Source organism: Magnusiomyces paraingens (genome assembly GCF_902498895.1).
Source record: "Magnusiomyces paraingens strain CBS 517.90 genome assembly, contig: contig1, whole genome shotgun sequence".
Taxonomy (NCBI): Eukaryota; Fungi; Ascomycota; class Dipodascomycetes; order Dipodascales; family Dipodascaceae; genus Magnusiomyces; species Magnusiomyces paraingens.
Window position 1 is genome coordinate 97759 of NW_022474067.1, and position 20934 is coordinate 118692.

Sequence of the window (20934 nt, forward strand, 5' to 3'; positions counted from 1 at the left end):
ATTTATAAACACTTCTTTTCTTCTTAAAATTTTTATTTTTATTTTTTTTGTTTTTATATTGATACTCACTTCTAACCCTCTTATTCTATAATTATTCATAACCTGTTTTCCTAATCCAATCTCTGACTCTGTTTCATGGCTTTTGACTATTCTCATCAAAACATCCCAATGGACCGCATTGTCAAACCTTCCTCAGACTCATCTGACATTCAGCTGGCTGCTGAGGCCCTCCAGAGCTTGAGATCTTCATCTTCATCTTCATCTTCATCTTCATCTTCATCTTCATCTTCATCTTCATCTTCATCTTCATCTTCATCTTCATCTTCATCTTCTTGTAATGGACCTTCACATCTTTCTTCAACCTCTGCTCAAGACTCCTTTAACCACAAACAATCCACAAGCAAGTCTGTTGCAACACCTTACAATAACAATAACAACAACCATACAAATCATCATTCCTCGATAATTATGGCAAACAGACACTCTCCATACCATTCAAGATCATCTTCGGTATCTTCATCAACCTCTTTTGCTCCATCAAACCTTGCAAATGTTCCAGTTCTTCCACCGACCTCGTCCTCATCTGCATACAACTCCCCTGCTGCGTCCCCTCCAGTGCTCTCTTCAGCCCTAGCCTCCCCCACTATTGGCTCTCCAGATATGCTCCCCCAACAACAGTCCTCCTCTACTTCTACCTCATCCCAAGTGAAACTCCCCAGTATTGACTCTGCCGTCTTTCTTTCAACTCCATCTGACCCCTCAACTAAAGTAAACTTGTCTTCCACAACCCCGAAACCCAAATCCGCAAACAAACGTAAACTCACACCAGGCTTTTTAAACCCACTGGTATCCTCGGCCGCAAAAATCTACGAGCAAAGCAAGTCCTATTCCCCACGATTCCGTTACTCGGCAGAAAAACTTGAATCAGTCATCTCTTCTCGCATGAATACAAACTCACCCAAACCAACCCTCCCACCGCTGAGGGCCTCCGACAAGACTCTTCCGCCTCTCAATAGTTCATATGATCAGGAACAAAATAGAGAGAAACCACCTGTCAAGAAAAAACAGCGTTCCACATGGCAAGGAATGCTGGTTACGGCCTCTTCTATCGCCACATCTCTATCATCTGACAACAAACAACGTTTGAGATACTGCCTGCATTTACTGAAACTCGCAAACACTCACATCGCCACCAAGGTTAACCAGCTCCAGGAAATCCTACAAGAGGAACGCGCTGCCGCTTTGGCCCAGTCTATTGCTGCAAACCATGTCCCTACAACCCCTGGTTCAACAGGCCCTGCCCCCAACAATAGCACCAAAACAGCACGAAACGCTTTTCTCACTCAAAAAGTCAACTCCATAAAACGAGACATTGTTTGGACTATCCGCAAGGTTGTTTCTGCGCTATCAACATACGCAGGAAACTCTCTCCCCGAGCCTGCTCGTACTCATGTCCGCAACTACATTTTGCGGCTTCCTGCTCGATGGGCATCGTCACTCTCGGCCTCTAACCCCGTTTCAGGGACTTCAACCCGGTGCTCAACGCCTGGAACAACTGGAACAGGCTCAAATACACCTACTATAGAGTCTATGCTTTCACCAGCTCACACAAATTCCACAACAGTGTCTCTAGAATCTAAGAATCGACAACAGTCACTCTCAAGCTCTCGCACAGTTAGTGGATCTTTCTCACCCAAAGACGATTCTGATTCCCCTCTTCTTCAAGGTGGTGTACCTTCATCTACGAACAACAATAATATTAACAACGACGGTGACTTGACTCCTTCAACTTCTGTTGCTTCTTCTGAGTCCAACACTTGTAGTTCTACAACGCTCAATCATGAGGAGCGACAACGGATCCACACGGATGCAGAAATTGGAAACCGTGTGTTGTCATTAGCCACTGAAGCCCTTGAAATGTTGGGCTCTATTATTGCAATTGTAGACGAGACCCTTGAGCGTGCTGAGATTTGGTGTGACCGGTTTGGTCGTGTTGGTCTTGCTTCGGGTCAAAATCAGAGCCAGCGGCAACAACAGCAAGAAACAGAGCACCAGAGCATACGGGAAAATGCAGATGAAGGTTCTGTTAATAAATCTGTGGTACAAGGTTCCGGATTGTCTACGTCTATTGGGGATAGTGACTCAGCCGCAAATGGACTAAAGCAGCGGATAGTGGTTGGATCTGGGGAAGGTTTCAAGCATGAAGATGTAGAAATGAGCGATAGATGATGATGTTTCTGTTATATATACGATAGGCCCGGGGCCATACTTTTTCTTTAAAAAGGTTAAATCTTAATTCAAATGTACTTTTCAGTTTCGTCGTGGGGTTTTTTGGGGAATAATTGCATAATTTTATTGAACAACGCAAATGTATGAATATGGGATTTTAATTCCATGATAGTCTAACAAAATAAAAAAACAGCATTCATGTGAAAATCCTTTGCAAATCTTAAAAAAATTTCTTATGGCTTGCTTTTTTTTCTCCAACAATTAAACCTTCAAACAAATATTAGATCAAAAGAGTGGGGTTTCTTCCATGAACGATATGAAAAAAAAAATGGTACACATTAACATGTAATAACTATAAAAATTACTCAAAATAAAGTGCTCCTAGGAAGTTTTTAGCGATGCAAGTATCTCAGTATCAAAAAAAAAAAAAAAAAAAAAAAAAAATTAACAAAAAATTAAAAAGCTGGGGAATAAAAGGATGATGCTTTTACTCAAGACAAATTTGATAAATAAGGTCTTGTACACCTAGAGATGCTTTTGCGATCCAATGTTGGTCCTTAAAAGAAAAAAAATGTTCATTGGAGGGAAAATAAACTAATTGCTATTTTTTTTATATCTTACCTGACCAGACCCTTAATGACTAGTTTTTTTTTTTTTTGGTTGTTTGGAATTTAATTTAATTCTTAGAATTTATTTTGCATATTTATTGAAATTTGGCACTAAACAGAAGCCCAAATGGGCTTTCCATTTATATATGTCAACTTAAGCAACTACGCAGAGCGGAATGTTAATAACAGTAGCTTTAACCACATTTGTTGATGCGGGCTCTTGAACTGCTTCTTGATTGCTTTTCTGCTCAGCTTCTGTTTGCTGCTGCTGAGGCTTTTGTTTAATCATTTCAACCTTGAGGGTGAACGGGTTCCACCAAAACAAAGGCAAAAAAACCACATTAGTTTCTTTTATCGGCCCGAAACTTTGTAGCTCTTGCTGTTCACCATCACTTTCTGCCTTTTCTTGTACCTGGTTGCCTGAAAACACACCGTATAGTGCGGGGTTAACGATCAGTAATGTCACGCTGTTGGTAAGCTTAATGGGGATAAATGGATTGATACTTTGTGACAACATTGTTGGGGGTGAAAGTTTGATGAGAAAATAATGATTGGAGATGAAAAATATTGAAATTCAATGGGATTATTCAGTATATATATATATATATATATATCTCCTTTTGAACAAGTCTATTATTTACAGTTTTATATGATTTATTGGCATCTTCAGATTATCCATTCATAACCATAATCCTTCATGATAAATTCTCATGAGGATCCCCTGGTCCTTTTTGTAGCATCCATTCTGAAGCCCTAATTAGGACATAACAAGGCTGTATCAAGAAAAAAAAATTTCGTACTCTTTTTGTAAAGCATGTCGCCAGTCACAAGCCAAAAGTTTACTAAAAGTTTGTGAAAATCCTCAAAATATCTTCATCCCTACTAAATTCTGTTGGGGATATTTGGCACTATTGGCACTTAAACGTTTGAACCATATGCCCTGCACAAATTTGTTTTAGGTGCACCCGTGATATTTTTTTTTTTAAAGTGAAAAAACATAAAAACAATAAATTTATATAAAAGCAAAAAAAAAAAAAAGTACCATTTCATCCACATTTAAACACCGTTATAATGAGTGTTATCAGCTTAAACATTGAAGTAAGAGATAATAAATAATCTTGTCAAGGGACTTAATCAGTAGATTTTCATGTTTATTTTAAAAAGAAAGTACAAACAAACCAACAATAAAAAAATATGCCTAGAGCCGGATTTGAACCGACGATCTCGTCATTACTAGTGACGCGCCTTACCAACTTGGCCATCCAGGCACGTGATTTAAAAATGTAACCCATAGAAACTATTCAATTTAAAATAATTAAAAGTCACGCAATTATTGACTGTTTTAAGGATAAGGATCGGGCTGTTGGAGATGTAATGTTGAAGCCAAAATTAAAAGTTTATTATGAAAATGAAAAGATATATAGTATGGACAAAAAGGATAGCGCAGATGCTGATGTTATATAATTCTATAACCCTTGAATAAAAACAAACAAACAATAAGGATAAGGATAAGGATAACCCTTGAATAAAAACAAACAAACAAACAAATAAGGATAAGGATAGCATAAATGCTAATGTTTTATAATTTTATAACCATTGAATAAAAATAAATAAGCAATAAGGATGGTAATAACGCAAAAAAATGCAGAGAATTGATAATGGAAAATAAAATAAAAAGGCAAAAGCATTATGCCTTTTGTACTAAAGCAACAACAAAATCAGACTATTAAAATTTTGAAACAAACAAGTAATGGAGGAATTAGGAGTAAAGTAAGAACGATCAATAGTATCATAATATAACAACGAAGTCGAAGTGTATTAACATTTAAAAATATGAAGAATGATTGTCAAAGTATGATGAGCACCACTACCCAGTTTCACACTGATCATGTAAACGGGTGTATGGGTTCAAAAGGTTCAGTATTAAAAAACATAGTTACAACTGCAAGTATGGCAAGCTGGAAATCGTAAGGCACTTTTTGCTTGAGTGTATCATGCTAGAAAATAAATGAAAAATATTGAAAAGAATATCTCTATAATTGACACTTTGACTCTTTCAAACAGTTTAACTGGCTTGCAAGATATTGTAGGTTTTTCCTTTACTTGGATGGGGAAAGAAATAAAATTAAAGCCTTGATCGTGGCGAGTGGAAATTAATTGGGTACATTTTGATTTTTAATACTCTGTTTTTCAATTTCAGGCTATTGGAGATACAATGTTGAAACCAAATTAAAATATAGTTAAAACATAAATTTATTATAGTAGGAGCAAAAATTATAACGTTGATGGAAGTGATATATATTTATATAACCTTTGAAAAAAAAAAAAAAAAAAAAAAAAAAAAAAACCGATTCTATCTCTCATAAGTTATGGTATATCCGATTAATCAAGTCTCATTAGACTGTTCAAAAGTTCTTCTAAGAGTTAAATCTTGATAGTAATTAGTCCTCATCATCTTTATATTTTTGAAATACAGGAAATTGTTTTATTCTAAGATTTTTAAAAACCCAATATGCTTAAAACTGATAGACCATTTTTGTGTTTTAGCTCTTTTCTTTTCTCTGATTAATAAATATTCTAAAATTTTTCATTTAAATGATCTTTCAACAAGTCTTCGTAGTACCACATATCAACAGCGTAAAGATTTGGTGGTCTCAAGTTAACTTTATTGATATTATTCCAAAAACAAAATTAAAAGTTATATCATAGAAAAAAACTAACATCAATTTTTTCAAAGTTGGGAAATTCAAGAACTGGATTTTTTTTTTCTTTTTCTCAATAAATATTCTTAAACCCTTTTAATGTGGTTTGATTTGAAAAATCGTGGGAATTATATCTCTCTCTAATAAAACTCAGTCAGTAACATATTTTCTTCAACAAATAATTCGTTTTCAGAGCACTCATTTTTAAGTAGCAAATATGAAATGTAAAAATCAAGAAGTATTTTGTTTCAGGGAGAATTTTACGGTTGCTGGATAATGTAATGTTATTTCTAATCCATTGTTTTTATATGGCTCTTCTGAATACTTTCCAAAATAAAGATCTAATGGATGCTATATTGGTTATTTAAGACAAATGCTTAGATGAGAATCAAGATAACCAACGTAGGTATTATAAAAAGGTATTTCTTCGTAACAAAAGATGTGTTTAATTGAATACACCATAGCTTTTCAAATATCTTTTCTAGACTAATAGTAAATATAATTATTCAGCCCAGTTTTCTTCTCAACATCATTTGTTTTTTAAATAAAATTTGCTGGCCTCTAACTAAATGTGAAACCCAGCTTTTTTATGACGCAAGTATTTAATAGGGTTCCATCTACTACCAGAATTGTAGTAACTTAATCGAATTGTTAGTGTTGTCAAAATTGATTATCATAAATATGGTACCATTGTATTGAATTTCGATTGTGCTATAACACAGAAAGCTAATTGAAAGAATTTTTTTTTTTTTTTTGATTCAGCCAGCCAGCCAGCTAACTATTGTGCTTTTTTTAAAAAAGGAAAAAAACGATACATATCTTATATAGCTAGTTCTATGTTAAGATATTACAATTCGCTCAAAACTGTGAGAGATTCATGTTTAGTAGCAGCTAAATAGCGAACTTTGTTTCGAGAGATTTGTGCAATACAATGCAAACCATCCAATAAATTATGCAGTCTTAATTCACAGTGTATATATTTGGAAAATAGTCCGAAGTGTAAAGTGAGTCGAAGTTGACAAATTTCATAATAAATTGGGTTAGGGATTTATTGTATTAGTCAAAGATTACAATTATTTTTTAATTTTTAAACCCTTATGCCTAAAAATGGTCCCAAATTGCAGAAACGCAAAAGTAAACAAGAATAAAAACTAAACAATAAAAACACACTCTTCCAATCACCAAACAATACCTACCACATATACTCCGAAGGATATCATATAATGTCGACAACGCAGCGTAATCGGGCATCAGAAGAGCGGAAGAAGGAGCGGACGCGAGAGTTTTCTCGTGTCATGTACCGAAAGATTCAGACAGAGCTTGAAATGTTAGATCCTCGAGCGCGTAAGGGCCAGGAATACGATACTATCAAAGAGCTGCGTAGTAAAATCGGAGACATTGACGAAGTCTACACTAATGTTGACAGGACAAATGAGGCCGTTTTGGATATGGAGACACTGCAGTTGACTTCAAAGCTGACAGCAGAAACTGCACGAAATTTAGAACTTGGTTCATCGGCGGCTTTTAACATTCATGATTTTATTAGTGGTGTTCGCAAGTATCTTGTTAGCGCCTCTGACGATGGAAGAATTCGAAGCTCGGATCCAGACTCTCAAGATGTTTCATTAACGGCTGGTATAAAAATTTTGGGGATCGAAAATACTAAATGGTGTGCTCGACCACCGTCTGGTAGTTTTATGATTGGACCTATGGATGTGGAATACCACTTAAGAAAACAGAGACAATATACCAAGCGGGAAAGACAAGTGACAGGACCTGCGTCCAAGGTCGGAACTATCGAAATGTCTGATGTCAAAAAGGACAATAATAAGATGACACACTTGATTCACGAAATTTACGAATTGTTAGTTCAGCAAGATGCTACTCAGGATAGCCCTTTAGGTTTGATTGAATTTTCTTTCAACCCTTTATCCTTTTCACAAACTGTGGAGAATTTATTTTACATTTCTTTCCTGGTACGAGACGGAAAAGCCGGAATTATGCTGGATGAAGAAGATGTTCCATCTATTTATTACATCAAACTTCCTGACGATCCAGAAGAGCGACAGAAAGTGCTTAACGAAGTAAAGACATTACCTACTAATCAAATGATTTTTGATCTTGATATGGAAACCTACGAAGGGCTGCTAGAAGAGTTTGACTTACAGGGAACTACACCGGTAATCCGACACCGTGAACCGATAGCTTCAGCTGCGGCACCAACTAGTGGGCAATGGTATGGCTAAAAATATGCAATTGGATGGGGCTTTTTTTTGTGAATATTAAAAATTCACTATTCTATCATTTAATATGTACATGGGGTATTGTATTTTTTTATTAGTTTTTGTTTTCTTGTTCAGAACGGGGCACCCAGCCATCAATATCCAAGACTTCTTCAATAGGCCATTTTGCCGTAGGCAGAGCTGAAAGATCTGTTTGCAACCGTGCCGTTTCCCAAAGCTCGATTCCGGCCCAGCCAATCATGAGTGCATTATCAGTGCACCACTTTGGTGGTGGGAAATGATATTTAATTGAATTTGGAGGAAACTTATCTTGTAGTTTAGTTACCAAAAGTGATCTTAGCGTCATATTGGACGCTACACCACCTGCACACACAAAGTCCAAGGGACGTCCAGTTCCAGTTTGAATAAGGCCAGTTTCAAACGCGTTTTCTAGGGCTTTTTTTGATTTTGTAACCACATGAGTAAATATAGCGTTTTGCATTCTACGCGCGAGTTCACGACGTGCTTCTAATGGTAAGTCGGATGCTCGAGCAGTTCCTGGGAAGAACTTTTCCAGAAAAGTTCGTAAACTTGTAATAAACCCTGCAAACGAGTATGCCAGTATGCCAGTCCGGCCCTGTTTATTTTGAAGAGGGTTGGGGAACTGTAAAGCTTTTGGGACTGAAAGGGCTGTTGTTTTAGGATCAGGGTCCGCAGCAATAAATGCCTCCATTTCGCGTGCAATCATGGATCCGGTGATTCCGAGTTCGCGTGCACATTTGTCAAGCATGTCACCAATAGCAATATCAAGGGTATTGGCAAGAACCTTGTGTTGGGTAGTAGATGTAGAAAGCACAAGCATGGTATGGCCGCCAGAAACTAGCAATGAGACAAATGGGTATTGAGGGATGTCTTGATTTTGGAAAAACCGTGGTGTAAGAAGATGGCCGAGCATATGGTGGACACCGACAAAAGGAATGTCCCACGCAACAGCAAGACCTTTCCCCAAATTGTATCCAGCAGAAAGCGATCCAATCATTCCTGGACCACGCGTCACACAGAGTAAATCAGGTTTTGAAATATTATGCCGGATCATAAGGTCACGCACCATGGGTGCAAGTACAGCTTGATGGTGATTACGAGCATCAAGAGGTATGATTCCGCCTGCAGCTGTGTTATCTAAAGAATCCTTAACATGTTCAATGAGAACAGGAGGGCCAGAAGGTTTCCGATCTATGAGAGCTACTGTCGCGTCGTCACAAGAGGATTCAATAGCCAAAACAATGTATGATCTGCGCGCATGCAAGAATGACGATGATGCAAGAAGCGGCGTCCACGCTCTAGTTGTTGCAGCATGACAACGACGAGCGAGCATTATGGCAACCGGGTCCAGTTACTTTGATGGAGTTCAAAAAAAAATATTGTGGTGGCTGAATAAGAAAAAAAAAAAGAATTGGAAAATTTTTTTTCTTTTTTTCACACCTGTACAAATTCATGGGAGCAAATGGCTGATCATGATATAAAATCAAGAAATAAAGGTTATTGATTTTTCATCTTTATTAACATCTCCAAAATCAGACAAAGCAGCCGTAATCTTTAAAAATTACTACAAATGGTATAGACGAGCGGATTTTATAATAGACCCTTGAGAATACGGTGGCGGGAAATTAGTGGTGAAGATTTAGTTACTTTTAAGCGCGCGCCCATTTGAAAAAAACGGTTGGTGATCATGGAAGGTCTATGCGGGTTTATGTGTGGAGCTTATCCTGGGGCAAAACTGGCTAAAGTATAAAAGGACCAACCCCTCCTCAAGACTTTTATTCGGTTTATTTCTCTTTCCTTCCTCTTTCTTTTAACTCTACAACGAACCATCTTTTTTTTTTTAATTTCAACTCTTTTACAATCAATTCCCAGAAATAAGCAATTATAATGGCCACCTCCATTACTGTTAAGCTACCCAATGGCGTTGAATATGAGCAACCCACGGGTCTCTTTATTAACAACGAGTTTGTTCCTTCTGCCAAGGGCGAGACCATCAAGGTCGTTAACCCCTCTACAGAGGAGGAACTTGCACAAGTTCATGCTGCTGATGCCAGCGATATTGATAAGGCTGTGAAGGCTGCACGAACTGCATTTAACACTGTTTGGAAGAATTACAGCGTTGATGAGATTTCACGGTTGCTTTACAAGCTCGCTGATCTGTTTGAGCGTGACTTGGAGCTTCTTTCTGCCATTGAAGCAGCGGACTCTGGTAAGCCCAAGGCCCAGAATGCTGCTGGAGATGTTGAGGGAGCCATTCAACTGTTTCGCTACTTTGCCGGCTGGGCCGACAAGCGTTCCGGTACCATTTGCGAGAATGATAAGAACACACTGGCATACGTTGTTCATGAGCCTCATGGTGTGTGTGGCCAGATTATCCCTTGGAACTACCCCATTGGCATGGCTTCATGGAAGATTGGCCCCGCCATTGCTGCCGGCAATGTCATTGTTCTGAAGCTGGCTGAGAACACTCCCCTGTCAATGCTCTATGTTGGTAAGCTTATTGCCGAGGCTGGTTTCCCTCCTGGTGTCATCAACATTGTCAATGGTTACGGCTCCGTTGCTGGTTCCGCTCTCTGCACACACCCTGATGTCGATAAGATTGCTTTTACTGGTTCCACTGCCACTGGCAAGCTGATTATGAAGATGTGTGCTGACACTCTCAAGAACATTACTCTGGAATGCGGTGGCAAGTCACCACTGCTGGTTTTTGATGACTGCAACTTTGAAGAGGCGGTCAAGTGGGCGCATATTGGTATCATGAGCAATATGGGTCAGATTTGCTCTGCTACCTCCCGTATCTATGTTCAAGATACTATTTACGATAAGTTTGTCGAGGCTCTTAAGGAGCACACCATCAAAACTTCTAAGGTCGGCGATGTTTTCGACGACTCTGTTTTCCAGGGACCCCAGGTTTCTGCTCTGCAACAGAAGCGTGTTCTTTCTTACATTGAGAAAGGCAAGTCTGAGGGTGCTCGCGTTGTTCTTGGTGGCAATGCGATCACCGGAAAGGGCTACTTTATTGAGCCCACCATCTTTGCCGATGTTGATGACTCTATGACTGTCATGCGCGAGGAGATCTTTGGTCCCGTCGTGTGCATTAGCAAGTTTAAGACTGAGGAGGAGGCTATTACCCGTGCCAATGATACAACCTACGGCCTCGGTTCGGCTGTTTTTTCAGAGAACAATTCAAGATGTCTGCGTGTTGCTCGTGCCATTAGAGCAGGCTCTGTCTGGGTTAACTGTGATAACACTGCTTCGCCACGCGTTCCTTTCGGTGGATTTGGTATGAGTGGTATTGGCACCGAGCTTGGCACTTACGGTCTTGACATTTACTCTGTCAAGAAGGCCATCACTGTTAACATTGGTGTCAAGTTGTAAATAAAAACAAAAATTATTTGTATTATGTGGGGTATTAATTTGTTAAGTTTAAAATATATATAAAGGTCCTTTTTTTTGCTATTTCGTTCTAAAATAAAATCGAGTTTATCTTTTTTTTTTTTTTTTTCTTTCTTTCTTTCCTTTATCATTAAACATTGAGATGTTTGAAAACATTCCTCTTGAAATGCGCCCGACCCCAACGGGCATTACATTATATGGTTTCATTGCACCCAATGCCGTTAAAGTGTCGATTGCGTTACAAATTCTTGGTGTTAAATACACTGTACGAAATATCAACATCCTTAAGGGTATTCAAAAGTCTCCGTGGTATGTTGAGCTTAACCCGGAGGGAACTGTTCCAACACTAGTTGATGCTGGAGACGGATCATCGTCGCCCATTGTCATCTGGGAATCTGGTGCTATTTTGCAATACTTGCTGTCCAAGTACGACCCGGAGGGCCGGGTTTTGGGCTACCCGGTGGATTCAGCTGAGTACCCACAGCAGCTTTCATGGCTTTTTTTCCAAGTCTCTGAGGCTGGTGCACTCCAGCTCCAGGCCAACCGTCACTTTGTGTTCCCATCAAAAAAAGATACTGAGCAAGAGCGCAATCTTTTGAAAACCCGCTACATAGGCGAGACCCGTCGAATTTACAGATTGTTGGAGCGACATTTGGCTGCCCGAGCAAAATCGCATGCTCCTGGTGATGACCCGCTGGTGTTGGTGGGGTCGCGGGTGTGTGTTGCCGACATTGCACACATTGGGTGGATCACAATGGCATTTTTGATAGGCATCGATGTACCTTCTGAGTTCCCACACATTACCAAATGGATTGAACATGTTATCGCCCAGAAAGGAGTTGTCCAGGGTCTTGATGCATCAGGACCATGGTTCGGGTTTTCGCGCCGAGCCCCGTGGAAGAGGCCTGGTCCCGACATGCGGCTGTAGAAGCTTCGAGAAGATGCGGCTTAAGGCAAGGGTTGATATATTTTTAAGGAGGGCTTATCTCTACACAAATGAAAGACGAGTTTGGCTCACGTGGGTAATTTTTGGCTGAGCACCAAAAAGTCTTTGCCTACAACATCCACGCGCCACCCCGCTAAACTGCTGCTGCCACACCCTTTTCGCTCGTGGCCGATAACTTAACTTTAAAAGAAAATTCTTTTCCGTCTTTAAATTTTTTTTTCCTTCTTATTCTTATTCTTATTCTTTTTTTTTTTCCCTTACTCTTTGTTGAAAAAAAATTTTGTACACTTTTTTTTTTTTGAAAAATATACTTTTAATATACTTTACAAAATGTCTAAAGATTCCAAAGATGCGGCCGTTGTGCCTACTGAACAGGAAAAGGAAGAACAAGAAGAAGTCCGTACAACTCTTGAACTTTTAAACCTTAAGGAACATCCTGAACGTCTCGTCGAGTCCTTCAAAGTTGTCACGGATGCGCAAGCTCAGCGCCGCAACCTCACCAACAACGTTATCATTAAGAACAAGCTTTTTATTTCATCTTTTTTCTTGATTGCTGCATTTATTGTCTACCGCATCCGCATGCGCGCTGATTCCTTTGGTATGGATTGGGGTATGCTTATCATGTCACTTGGCGGCTTTGGCATTGCTATGTTTAGCATCGTTGGAAGGTACACTGAGGAAATTATCGCTATTGCCGAGCGCATGGATATTGACGAAATCTTTGCTCCTGATGTGGAGGCCTTTTCTTTTATCTACAAGAACCTCGTTGTTGGCACAGTTGCCATCAAGCCTCCCCCTGACTACAAGCCCGGCCAAGAAGCTGTCGCTTCTGCTCTTGAAAAGTCTACAGAAGCTATCGCCAAAATGACTGATGAAGAAAAGAAGCGCTACGATGAGGAGCGTGAAACCAAGATCAAGATTTATCATAAACAACCTGAGGGCACTGCAATGCTAACTGCTTGGACCGCGCTGCGTAGATACCGTGGCATTGGCATGGGCAGTGATCTATTGGACAAGGCCATTGCGGTGGCACGCGACCAGTTTGGTGCAAAGGCCATCACCGCTCTGTGTGAATCCACGGAGAAGCCCGCCATTGCTGTACTTAAGAAGAAGGGCTTTGTTCTTGTTGATACCAAGCTTACCCGTGGCCAGCGTGGTAAGTGGTTCCAAATTAAGGAACTCACTTGGAAGAAGGTTATCGAGCCTACTATTAAAGATAAGAAGGCCGACTCTTGATTGTATCCCTCTCCATGGACCTTTTGTTTTGTTTAGATAGACTGAAAATTAATAATAAAAAAAAAAAGTTTACGTTTTAATTTTAATAAGATTAGTAATCACAATAATTATGGTATTAATTATTATATTAAATTTATTGATTTAGAGTGAAATTTTCAGAATCGCGTTTTTTTTTTTTTTTTTTCCTCCACCAGTATCATCAACTATAAGAACAACCATGTCAGCTGCCGCTGCGGTCCGCTCGGCCAAGTCCACTGTCCTGGAGTTGGCAACTACAGTACTACCGGCAAAATCTACTGCTTTTTCTATGATCCAGCCCACCGGCGTTTTCCATCTTGGCAACTACCTCGGTGCCGTCAAGTCCTGGGTCGATATTCAAAATCAAACGGCTACAGCTTTCCCCAACTCTAACGACCCCTCGGTCCCACGTCTTTTGTTTGGAATTGCTGATCTTCACGCATTGACTATTCCTAAAGACCCGAAATCCTTGCGGTTCACCCGGTCTCAAGCTGTGGCGTCCATGCTGGCAACAGGAATTGATCCTAGCCGATGTATTGTATTTCAGCAATCTCAAGTCCCAGAGCATACCCAACTCTACTGGCTGCTGTCGACCGTCACTGGCATGGGTTATCTTAATCGTATGACTCAGTGGAAGTCCAAGGCTCAGCTCGATGAATCTACTTCTCTTACAGATGCTTCTGAATCAGCTTTGTCTAAACTTCATCTTGGTCTTTTTGCCTACCCGTGTCTCCAGGCCGCAGATATTCTTCTTTATAAGTCAACTTATGTCCCTGTTGGTGAGGACCAGTCCCAGCATCTTGAACTTACTCGCCATATATGCGCTACCTTCAATAAGAAATACCCAGGAGCTGACAAAAAACCCATTTTCCCAGAACCAAAAACTATTTTTGCGCCATTTAAAAAAATTTCTTCTCTGCGAGATCCCTCTAAAAAAATGTCAAAGTCCGACCCAGACCAAACTGCTTGCATTTACATTCCAGACTCCCCAGCTCGTATTCAAAAGGCAATTCGTCGTGCTGTGACAGACTCTCAGCAGGGACCTATCACATATGACCCGGTTACACGCCAAGGTATTGCCAATTTGCTGGAAATGGCGTCGGGTATTTTGCAAACAACCCCGCAACAAGTTCTCAAAGATATTGCTCCCAAGGACCACAAGGAGCTCAAGGACGGTGTTGCGCAAATCATTGCGGAGGGGCTGGCACCTGTACGCACAGAGTACGAACGCCTTATGAAGGATTTAGATTATGTCGACGACGTGGCGCGTCGTGGGTCGCTGCGCGCGCGTGAAATTGCAGCAATTACAATGGCAGAGGTCAATCGCGCTGTCGGTCTTAACTAGTTACGTTATTAGAGTGTAAATACAAACTATTTGTAAATAAGCTCGGCATTTTTTTAAACTCATGTACATAATATACCATCTTTCCCCTAAAAGCTTTTTTTTCTCTTCTTTTCCCCTCAATAAACCTTAGTTTATAAGTATTTATATTTTGCATTTTGTCTGTGAATTCTTTAGATTGAAACAAGTCTTTTTTTTTTAAAAAAATAAAGAGATTTTTTCATTTTTCTCATTATTTTGTTTTTTTCCCCTCTTTTTTTTTTTTTTTTTTGCATTCTTTAAAAGCTTAAATTTTAAACATTCAAACCTCCATAAAAAAAATGACTGATATCGACCCACCGCTAGAACCTCACCCACCATCTCCGTTCCTCTTGACCCGTCGTCGCATGTCGACTCGTAGGGCTTCGACTAGTGCTGGGTCTACAACAACACCAGCTCTTTCGCCGCAGCTTCTTTCATTGGATTCTACAGAAACAAAGCTTCCTGCAAACCAACCTCGCAGTCAAAATGACTCTAAAAACTTATCACTGTTAAGCGATGGCGAATTTAATAGCAACATTCACAACTTAGGCAATGTAAGTAAAGCAAGCGTAGAGTCTACAGATGCCTTGCCTATTCCCATCGCTGCAACGTCAGCAACAACGATCACGGAGACAGTTAAACCAGTTTCTGAGTCTTTCGACTCTAAAAACCCCCCTGTAAAATTGCAACCGGCTAAAAAACAACTTCCACATTACCGGCCCATCCACATTAACGCACAGGATTCTATATTTTCGCGTGAAAACATATATTCACTTGGAACAACTCAGTACAAATCCAAGTCCAAGCCTGAAGTTTCCAGACCTTCGTCCGGTGAATCTCCCACGCGGTATTTTGGATTCCGCAACCTGGCCATGATCGTCTTAATTGTAGGCAACATCCGTTTGTTGGTAGAAAACTACATTAAGTACGGGCTGCTGGCGAGTTTTGAACGCATGTCTGGAATTCCAGATCATGATATTAAAATTGCGCTACTGCTTACGGCATTCATTCCGGGACACTTGTTTGTATCACTTGTTGTGGAACGGGTTGCAGCGTCTTGGGCATTAACCCCTCAAGCCGCGCGGCAAGATTCACAAGTGCTTCTTCCCAAGGAAGCTACTACTGAGGACAAGCCGATTGAAAATTCTCGTAAAAAGAGTTTTGCCACCCGACCGTCTTCAACATCTTCGAGTATTGCAGGCAAAATCAAGATGAAGCACCTGTGGCGGCTATTTGCGGCATTACACGCCATTAATGCGCTTTTGTGCCTTGTGATCACGTCGTACACTGTGTACACAAACATTTGGCATCCAGTGGTTGGCACCATTTGCGAGATTCACGCAGTTGTACTTTGTCTTAAGGTAGCTTCATACGCTCTGACCAACCGTGATTTGCGAGATGCAACGATTATCGAACGTGCAAACAAAAAAACAGGCAATGAAAATGATAATGATATTCCAGAGGTTCCTGAGCTCTACTCATCGCAACCTTATCCTACCAACCTAACCATTGGCAATCTTGTGTACTTTTGGTGGGCCCCTACGCTTGTGTACCAGCCCGTGTACCCACGAACACCGCGAGTGCGCTGGCGGTTTGTTGCGCGGCATATTGCGGAGCTTATTGTGCTGGTTGTTGTGATGTGGTTTATAGTGCGCCAGTACGCGGTGCCTATTTTGGAAAATTCGTTGCAACGGATGGCTACTGAGCGCCAGGGTAATAACAACAAATTACAGACGTCAACTCTACAGAACCTGGTGCTTATGGGTGAGCGACTGATGAAGCTTGCTACGGTTTCAATTCTGGTGTGGCTACTTGGGTTTTTTGCGTTATTTCAGTCTTTTCTCAACTTGCTTGCAGAGCTAACGCGTTTTGCAGACCGCGACTTTTATCAGGATTGGTGGAATAGTGGGTCTTTGGGAACATACTGGAAACTTTGGAATCGGCCTGTAAGCAATTATTTTCGCAGACATTTGTACATCCCCATGCTTAAGCGCGGCTTTTCGACGTTTCAATCGTCGCTCTCTGTGTTTTTTGTGTCAGCCGTTTTGCACGAGGTGATGGTGGGGATTCCCACACATAACGTCTTGGGGTTTGCCTTCTTCTCCATGATGCTTCAAGTCCCTCTTATTTTGGTCACAGCTCCACTCGAGAGAATGCGTGGACCAGGATCGACTATTGGGAACATGGTGTTTTGGCTAGCGTTTTTCCTTGGTCAGCCGTTAGGTGTTTTAGTTTATTATTATGCTTGGAATGTCAAGTACAATCCAGGAGCTCTCAAAGTGACAAATTCAACAGAACATTGCAATTGTCTTTGAAAAAATGAAGAAAAAAAATTGGAACAAAAATTAGTGCATTTTTTAATTTTATATATAACCGGGCCATTTTACAACAAAAAAACAAGGCCATCTAATCCAAAAAAAAAAAAAAGAAGCAAAGTTGTGTGTGAAAAATTTTTTTTGTTAATTTTTTCTTTTTTAATAATTCTATCATTGTCATTTGAAGGGTATGTTTTTTTTTTTTTTTTTTTTGGTTTTAATATGACATGTAGTAAGCGTCTCTGTTTGCCTTTTCGCGCTTGTCCTTGACCTTTGTAAGATAAAGGCCATAGGCAAACACAAGAACAATAATGACAGCTACCACACCAAGGGCTTTGCCAAAAAAGCCAAGCCATGAGCCTTTGGATTGAGACTTTTGCGAGTATAAGCGCTTGCCATTGCTGCTGCCGCTGTTTCCGGCGTTGGCAACGGTGTACATTCCAGCGTCGTGGTCACGAAGATCAGAATAAGTTTGAGGAGGGTTGCGCAACGAGTAAACTTGAACACGATGAATGTCGTGATTCTCGGTGAGCTGGCCAGTGCGCGCACTGAAACCGAGGAAAAGACCTGTAGAAGGCAGTTGAGCCTTTTCACCCTCAAGGACAAAACAATTGGTCCATTGACGAGGCTCGGCATCCGGGGTCTTGTAGTCGAGATCAAGAGACATGAACTTTCCCTTGACATAGGTAAGACGAGCGTGAGAAATGTCGCGAGGGTTGTGGAGACCACGGGCAGAGCAGCCAGCGAGTTCGTTTGCCAGACCATCGTTAGCTCGATCGTACTCGGTATTGCCGTCGCCCATCATGGCCATGACGTAGGGAAAAGCCTTGTTGGGACGGTTGTTTTTGTACGTGTCGAAAAACAGTCCGAGACCCTGGAATTTGTCTTTTGAGCCAAAAACAGGGCCAAGCTCGCCCTTGTGTGAGGTGATCCACAAAGCCAGACCATCACCGTAAAGAGTGGTACCATGGCCGTGAATCTTGAAATCAAATTCGATCTGGAAAGATTCTGGCATAGCGGGGAGTTTGGAAAAAAGCCAGCCAGCCTCGCCAGCACGATCGCCTGTGAGTCTGATGAAAGAGTCTGACTTGATGAGTGTATCTCCACCATAATCATAAAAGCGTGATGAAAGATACTTGTCGAGGAAGGGCATTTTAAGTGCGTGTGGGTAAGACTCCAGTCTATGGTATGTGTCTGCTGTATTGGAAAGGCCGTATTGCTGGGCCGCGACAGAGTTGGGAGCAAAACATGCCAGCAGAGCCACAAGCGATGTGAAAACAGGAACGCTCAACATGGTTCGGAAAATATGTGAAATACACGAACAAGCTGAGCCGATGGAAAGGGTTTGAAAAGCGGTGCTGGAATGGGGTTCCTTTGAAAAGACGACTGGTTGTTGTTTGTTTGTTCGTATGTGTGGGGAGGGGTTTATTTAAGCAGGATTGAGAAAAAAAAAAAAAAAGATGACAGGGAAGCAAGACATGATGATCTGGCCGTATGGGACGGGTATTTTGTGCGTTAGAATATCTGAGGCTGATTAGAGTATATTTAGGAATGTTTCATGTGGAATGTGTGTTCGACTCTACTTTAAGAATAATGCATGCGGCAACAAACGGCTGAACTTTTTTTATAAGGGTTCGCTGTGGTTCACATTGTTGCCATTTTGGGAGAACTGAAATTTCTGGCCACTAAAATAGTCACCACTTTTGCGTTTAAAAAAAAATCCACCACTTTAAATCTTCTTTCTTTCCAACATCTTCCACTCACCTAAAAAAAATTTTAAGAAAAAAAATAACAAAAAACTTTAGAAATTTCGATTTAAAACGCGTTCTTTTTGTTTTATTATATACCAATGATTGCTACAGCTCTAAGAGTTAAACGTAAACGCACAGACGACCCTGTCACTGCTTTGTGTATGCTTTTTTTTTTTTTTATTTTTATTTTTATTTAACTAAAACGTGTATCTTTATCTAGATTTTGACGACACGCGAACTTCGCTATCTGCGCGCAAAAAAGTTCGCGTTGACAATGTTGTATATCGACTGTCACAAACTGTTGACCGACCAGATTTGTCGATTGGCGGTCAGCCTACTGCCCAAGACACTTTGTCTGCGGCTTCATCTTCTCTCCAGGCCACTCCCACGGCCGTGCCACGCGACATTGTACTTGAGCGGGCCCCATTAACTGTTCCCGGAAATGTATCTACGCGCTCCAGTATTGGTGGTTCCAGCAATAGTCGTGTGTTTCGACTTGTACGACCTTCAGTTGGTAGTGGTTCTACCAATGATAAAAATGCTCAACAACTGAATCAGCAGAAACAAAAACAACAACAACAAGGACAAGGACAGCAACAACAGGATGTTGACATGTTACCACCAGAAATCACATCAATGCTTGATACATATTTAGATGATAGTTCTTCTATTGGCAACCCGTCGCAGCAACTACAACAACAGCGTCACTTGCCGTCTGGTCATGCGCGTAAATTGCACCAAGACGCACAGCAGCAGCAGCAAAATACCACAGGACCAGTGACACAACCTGATTCGGAGGCTGAGGATTATGTTTACGACATTTATTACCGTTACCAGCTGCCCACGTTTTCCGGAATTCCTGGAGCACCCCAAGCTTCTGGCGAAGGACTCATTGGACTCATGTAAGTGTTGGTCTTTTGCTTTTTGTTTTCCCTATTTTTTTATTTGTCTTTGCTTTTTTTGTTTGCTATTTTTTTTTGTTCACAACTACCTTCGGGTTCCTGCATTATCATTTTTCAATTTCCTTGCATAATATATTTCATCTTGTTGAAAAATTTCAACCCTATAATGAGAACACTCTGATGAAATAACCCCACACATTTTTTTTTAATTGTTTTGTTGAAAATCTGTGTACAATAATTATTTGATTTTATTTGTATTTTTAAAAAAAAAAACGATTAATTTTGAAAAATAATTTTTTTTTTATTTTTCACCAGCATACTACTTTCTTTTATATATGAAAATCCCCATGGCGGTAATAATAAAACCAAAAATGAAATTCTGTTCAAGTATTAAATAATAACTGTTTTACTTTTGCGCTTGCGCTTTCGTGATTGTTTAGTCGTTTTGAATCCGACGATGAGAAACTTCTTGGAGTTGGCGACGATGACGAAGATAGTGACGTCATGGCCACCGATGATGAAGATTCCAATGGTGAGTAGAAGAAAGAATATAACCCTTAGGTGGTGATGGTTGGAATTTTCTGAAGGAAACTTTATCAGTATTTAATTAGTAGGTCTTTCACTAACGACCATTAATGCTTCTTTTAGCCGAGGATTATTACAAAAACGATTACCCCGATGAGGAAAGTGACGGTGCTGGAGACGACCAAGATTACCGGTTTGGAAAGGCTTCTCGGGGGGAAAATTCAGATTCGGATGTTGCATACGATTATACTCATCTGGCTTACGATGATGACGATAATGAGGATCCATATAATGATGACGGGTATGAGCACGACTATGGTGGAGATTTGGAAGATGATGATATGGACTCTGCATATGCAGGACGGCCTGGAACAACGCGTCGGAAGAACTACCGCCGGGCACACGTGCGGGGTGTGGGCGGAATCACGCCTGGGGTTTCTGGGCCCAATGGACCCGAGAACGAGGACGGGTTTGATGAGGATGAAGTGGTTGAAGGGTTAGGGTACCTTGGGCTGGGCTCAGGGTCTGCAGGCGAGGAAGGAGAGACTATGGAGCAGTACCGGGACCGGATTTTTGAGCAGCTTCAGCGTGAGATTGATAAGCGAGGCGAGCGGGCTGAGGATCGGTTGCATGAATGATTTATTAGAGAAAAATGACATGAAGAATAAGTAAAGTTACT

General features: G+C 40.6%; 11 protein-coding genes across 11 annotated transcripts; 8 read left to right on the top strand and 3 right to left on the bottom strand.

Moving 5' to 3' along the window:
• Window positions 1-168: 168 nt before the first annotated feature.
• Window positions 169-2229, top strand: SAPINGB_P000043 (uncharacterized protein; the record flags this gene model as incomplete). Its single annotated transcript, XM_031994768.1, has 1 exon — window positions 169-2229. The coding sequence occupies one exon, from the start codon at window positions 169-171 to the stop codon at window positions 2227-2229; it is 2061 nt and encodes a 686-aa protein (XP_031850659.1).
• A 762-nt stretch (window positions 2230-2991) lies between these two features.
• Window positions 2992-3354, bottom strand: SAPINGB_P000044 (uncharacterized protein; the record flags this gene model as incomplete). Its single annotated transcript, XM_031994769.1, has 1 exon — window positions 2992-3354. One exon carries the CDS (start codon window positions 3352-3354, stop codon window positions 2992-2994), a length of 363 nt encoding a protein of 120 aa, XP_031850660.1.
• Window positions 3355-6762: 3408 nt separating this feature from the next.
• SAPINGB_P000045 (uncharacterized protein) lies at window positions 6763-7785 on the top strand (the record flags this gene model as incomplete). Its single annotated transcript, XM_031994770.1, has 1 exon — window positions 6763-7785. The coding sequence occupies one exon, from the start codon at window positions 6763-6765 to the stop codon at window positions 7783-7785; it is 1023 nt and encodes a 340-aa protein (XP_031850661.1).
• A 91-nt stretch (window positions 7786-7876) lies between these two features.
• SAPINGB_P000046 (uncharacterized protein) lies at window positions 7877-9136 on the bottom strand (the record flags this gene model as incomplete). The annotated part of the gene is made up of 1 exon (XM_031994771.1): window positions 7877-9136. The coding sequence occupies one exon, from the start codon at window positions 9134-9136 to the stop codon at window positions 7877-7879; it is 1260 nt and encodes a 419-aa protein (XP_031850662.1).
• A 554-nt stretch (window positions 9137-9690) lies between these two features.
• Window positions 9691-11181, top strand: SAPINGB_P000047 (uncharacterized protein; the record flags this gene model as incomplete). Its single annotated transcript, XM_031994772.1, has 1 exon — window positions 9691-11181. The coding sequence occupies one exon, from the start codon at window positions 9691-9693 to the stop codon at window positions 11179-11181; it is 1491 nt and encodes a 496-aa protein (XP_031850663.1).
• A 160-nt stretch (window positions 11182-11341) lies between these two features.
• Window positions 11342-12127, top strand: SAPINGB_P000048 (uncharacterized protein; the record flags this gene model as incomplete). The annotated part of the gene is made up of 1 exon (XM_031994773.1): window positions 11342-12127. The coding sequence occupies one exon, from the start codon at window positions 11342-11344 to the stop codon at window positions 12125-12127; it is 786 nt and encodes a 261-aa protein (XP_031850664.1).
• Window positions 12128-12475: 348 nt separating this feature from the next.
• SAPINGB_P000049 (uncharacterized protein) lies at window positions 12476-13381 on the top strand (the record flags this gene model as incomplete). Its single annotated transcript, XM_031994774.1, has 1 exon — window positions 12476-13381. One exon carries the CDS (start codon window positions 12476-12478, stop codon window positions 13379-13381), a length of 906 nt encoding a protein of 301 aa, XP_031850665.1.
• A 217-nt stretch (window positions 13382-13598) lies between these two features.
• Window positions 13599-14744, top strand: SAPINGB_P000050 (uncharacterized protein; the record flags this gene model as incomplete). Its single annotated transcript, XM_031994775.1, has 1 exon — window positions 13599-14744. The coding sequence occupies one exon, from the start codon at window positions 13599-13601 to the stop codon at window positions 14742-14744; it is 1146 nt and encodes a 381-aa protein (XP_031850666.1).
• A 317-nt stretch (window positions 14745-15061) lies between these two features.
• On the top strand, window positions 15062-17077 carry SAPINGB_P000051 (uncharacterized protein; the record flags this gene model as incomplete). Its single annotated transcript, XM_031994776.1, has 1 exon — window positions 15062-17077. One exon carries the CDS (start codon window positions 15062-15064, stop codon window positions 17075-17077), a length of 2016 nt encoding a protein of 671 aa, XP_031850667.1.
• A 217-nt stretch (window positions 17078-17294) lies between these two features.
• Window positions 17295-18371, bottom strand: SAPINGB_P000052 (uncharacterized protein; the record flags this gene model as incomplete). The annotated part of the gene is made up of 1 exon (XM_031994777.1): window positions 17295-18371. One exon carries the CDS (start codon window positions 18369-18371, stop codon window positions 17295-17297), a length of 1077 nt encoding a protein of 358 aa, XP_031850668.1.
• Window positions 18372-18926: 555 nt separating this feature from the next.
• On the top strand, window positions 18927-20893 carry SAPINGB_P000053 (uncharacterized protein; the record flags this gene model as incomplete). The annotated part of the gene is made up of 4 exons (XM_031994778.1): window positions 18927-18987; window positions 19049-19730; window positions 20171-20262; window positions 20379-20893. 4 exons carry the CDS (start codon window positions 18927-18929, stop codon window positions 20891-20893), a joined length of 1350 nt encoding a protein of 449 aa, XP_031850669.1.
• Between the last annotated feature and the right edge of the window lie 41 nt (window positions 20894-20934).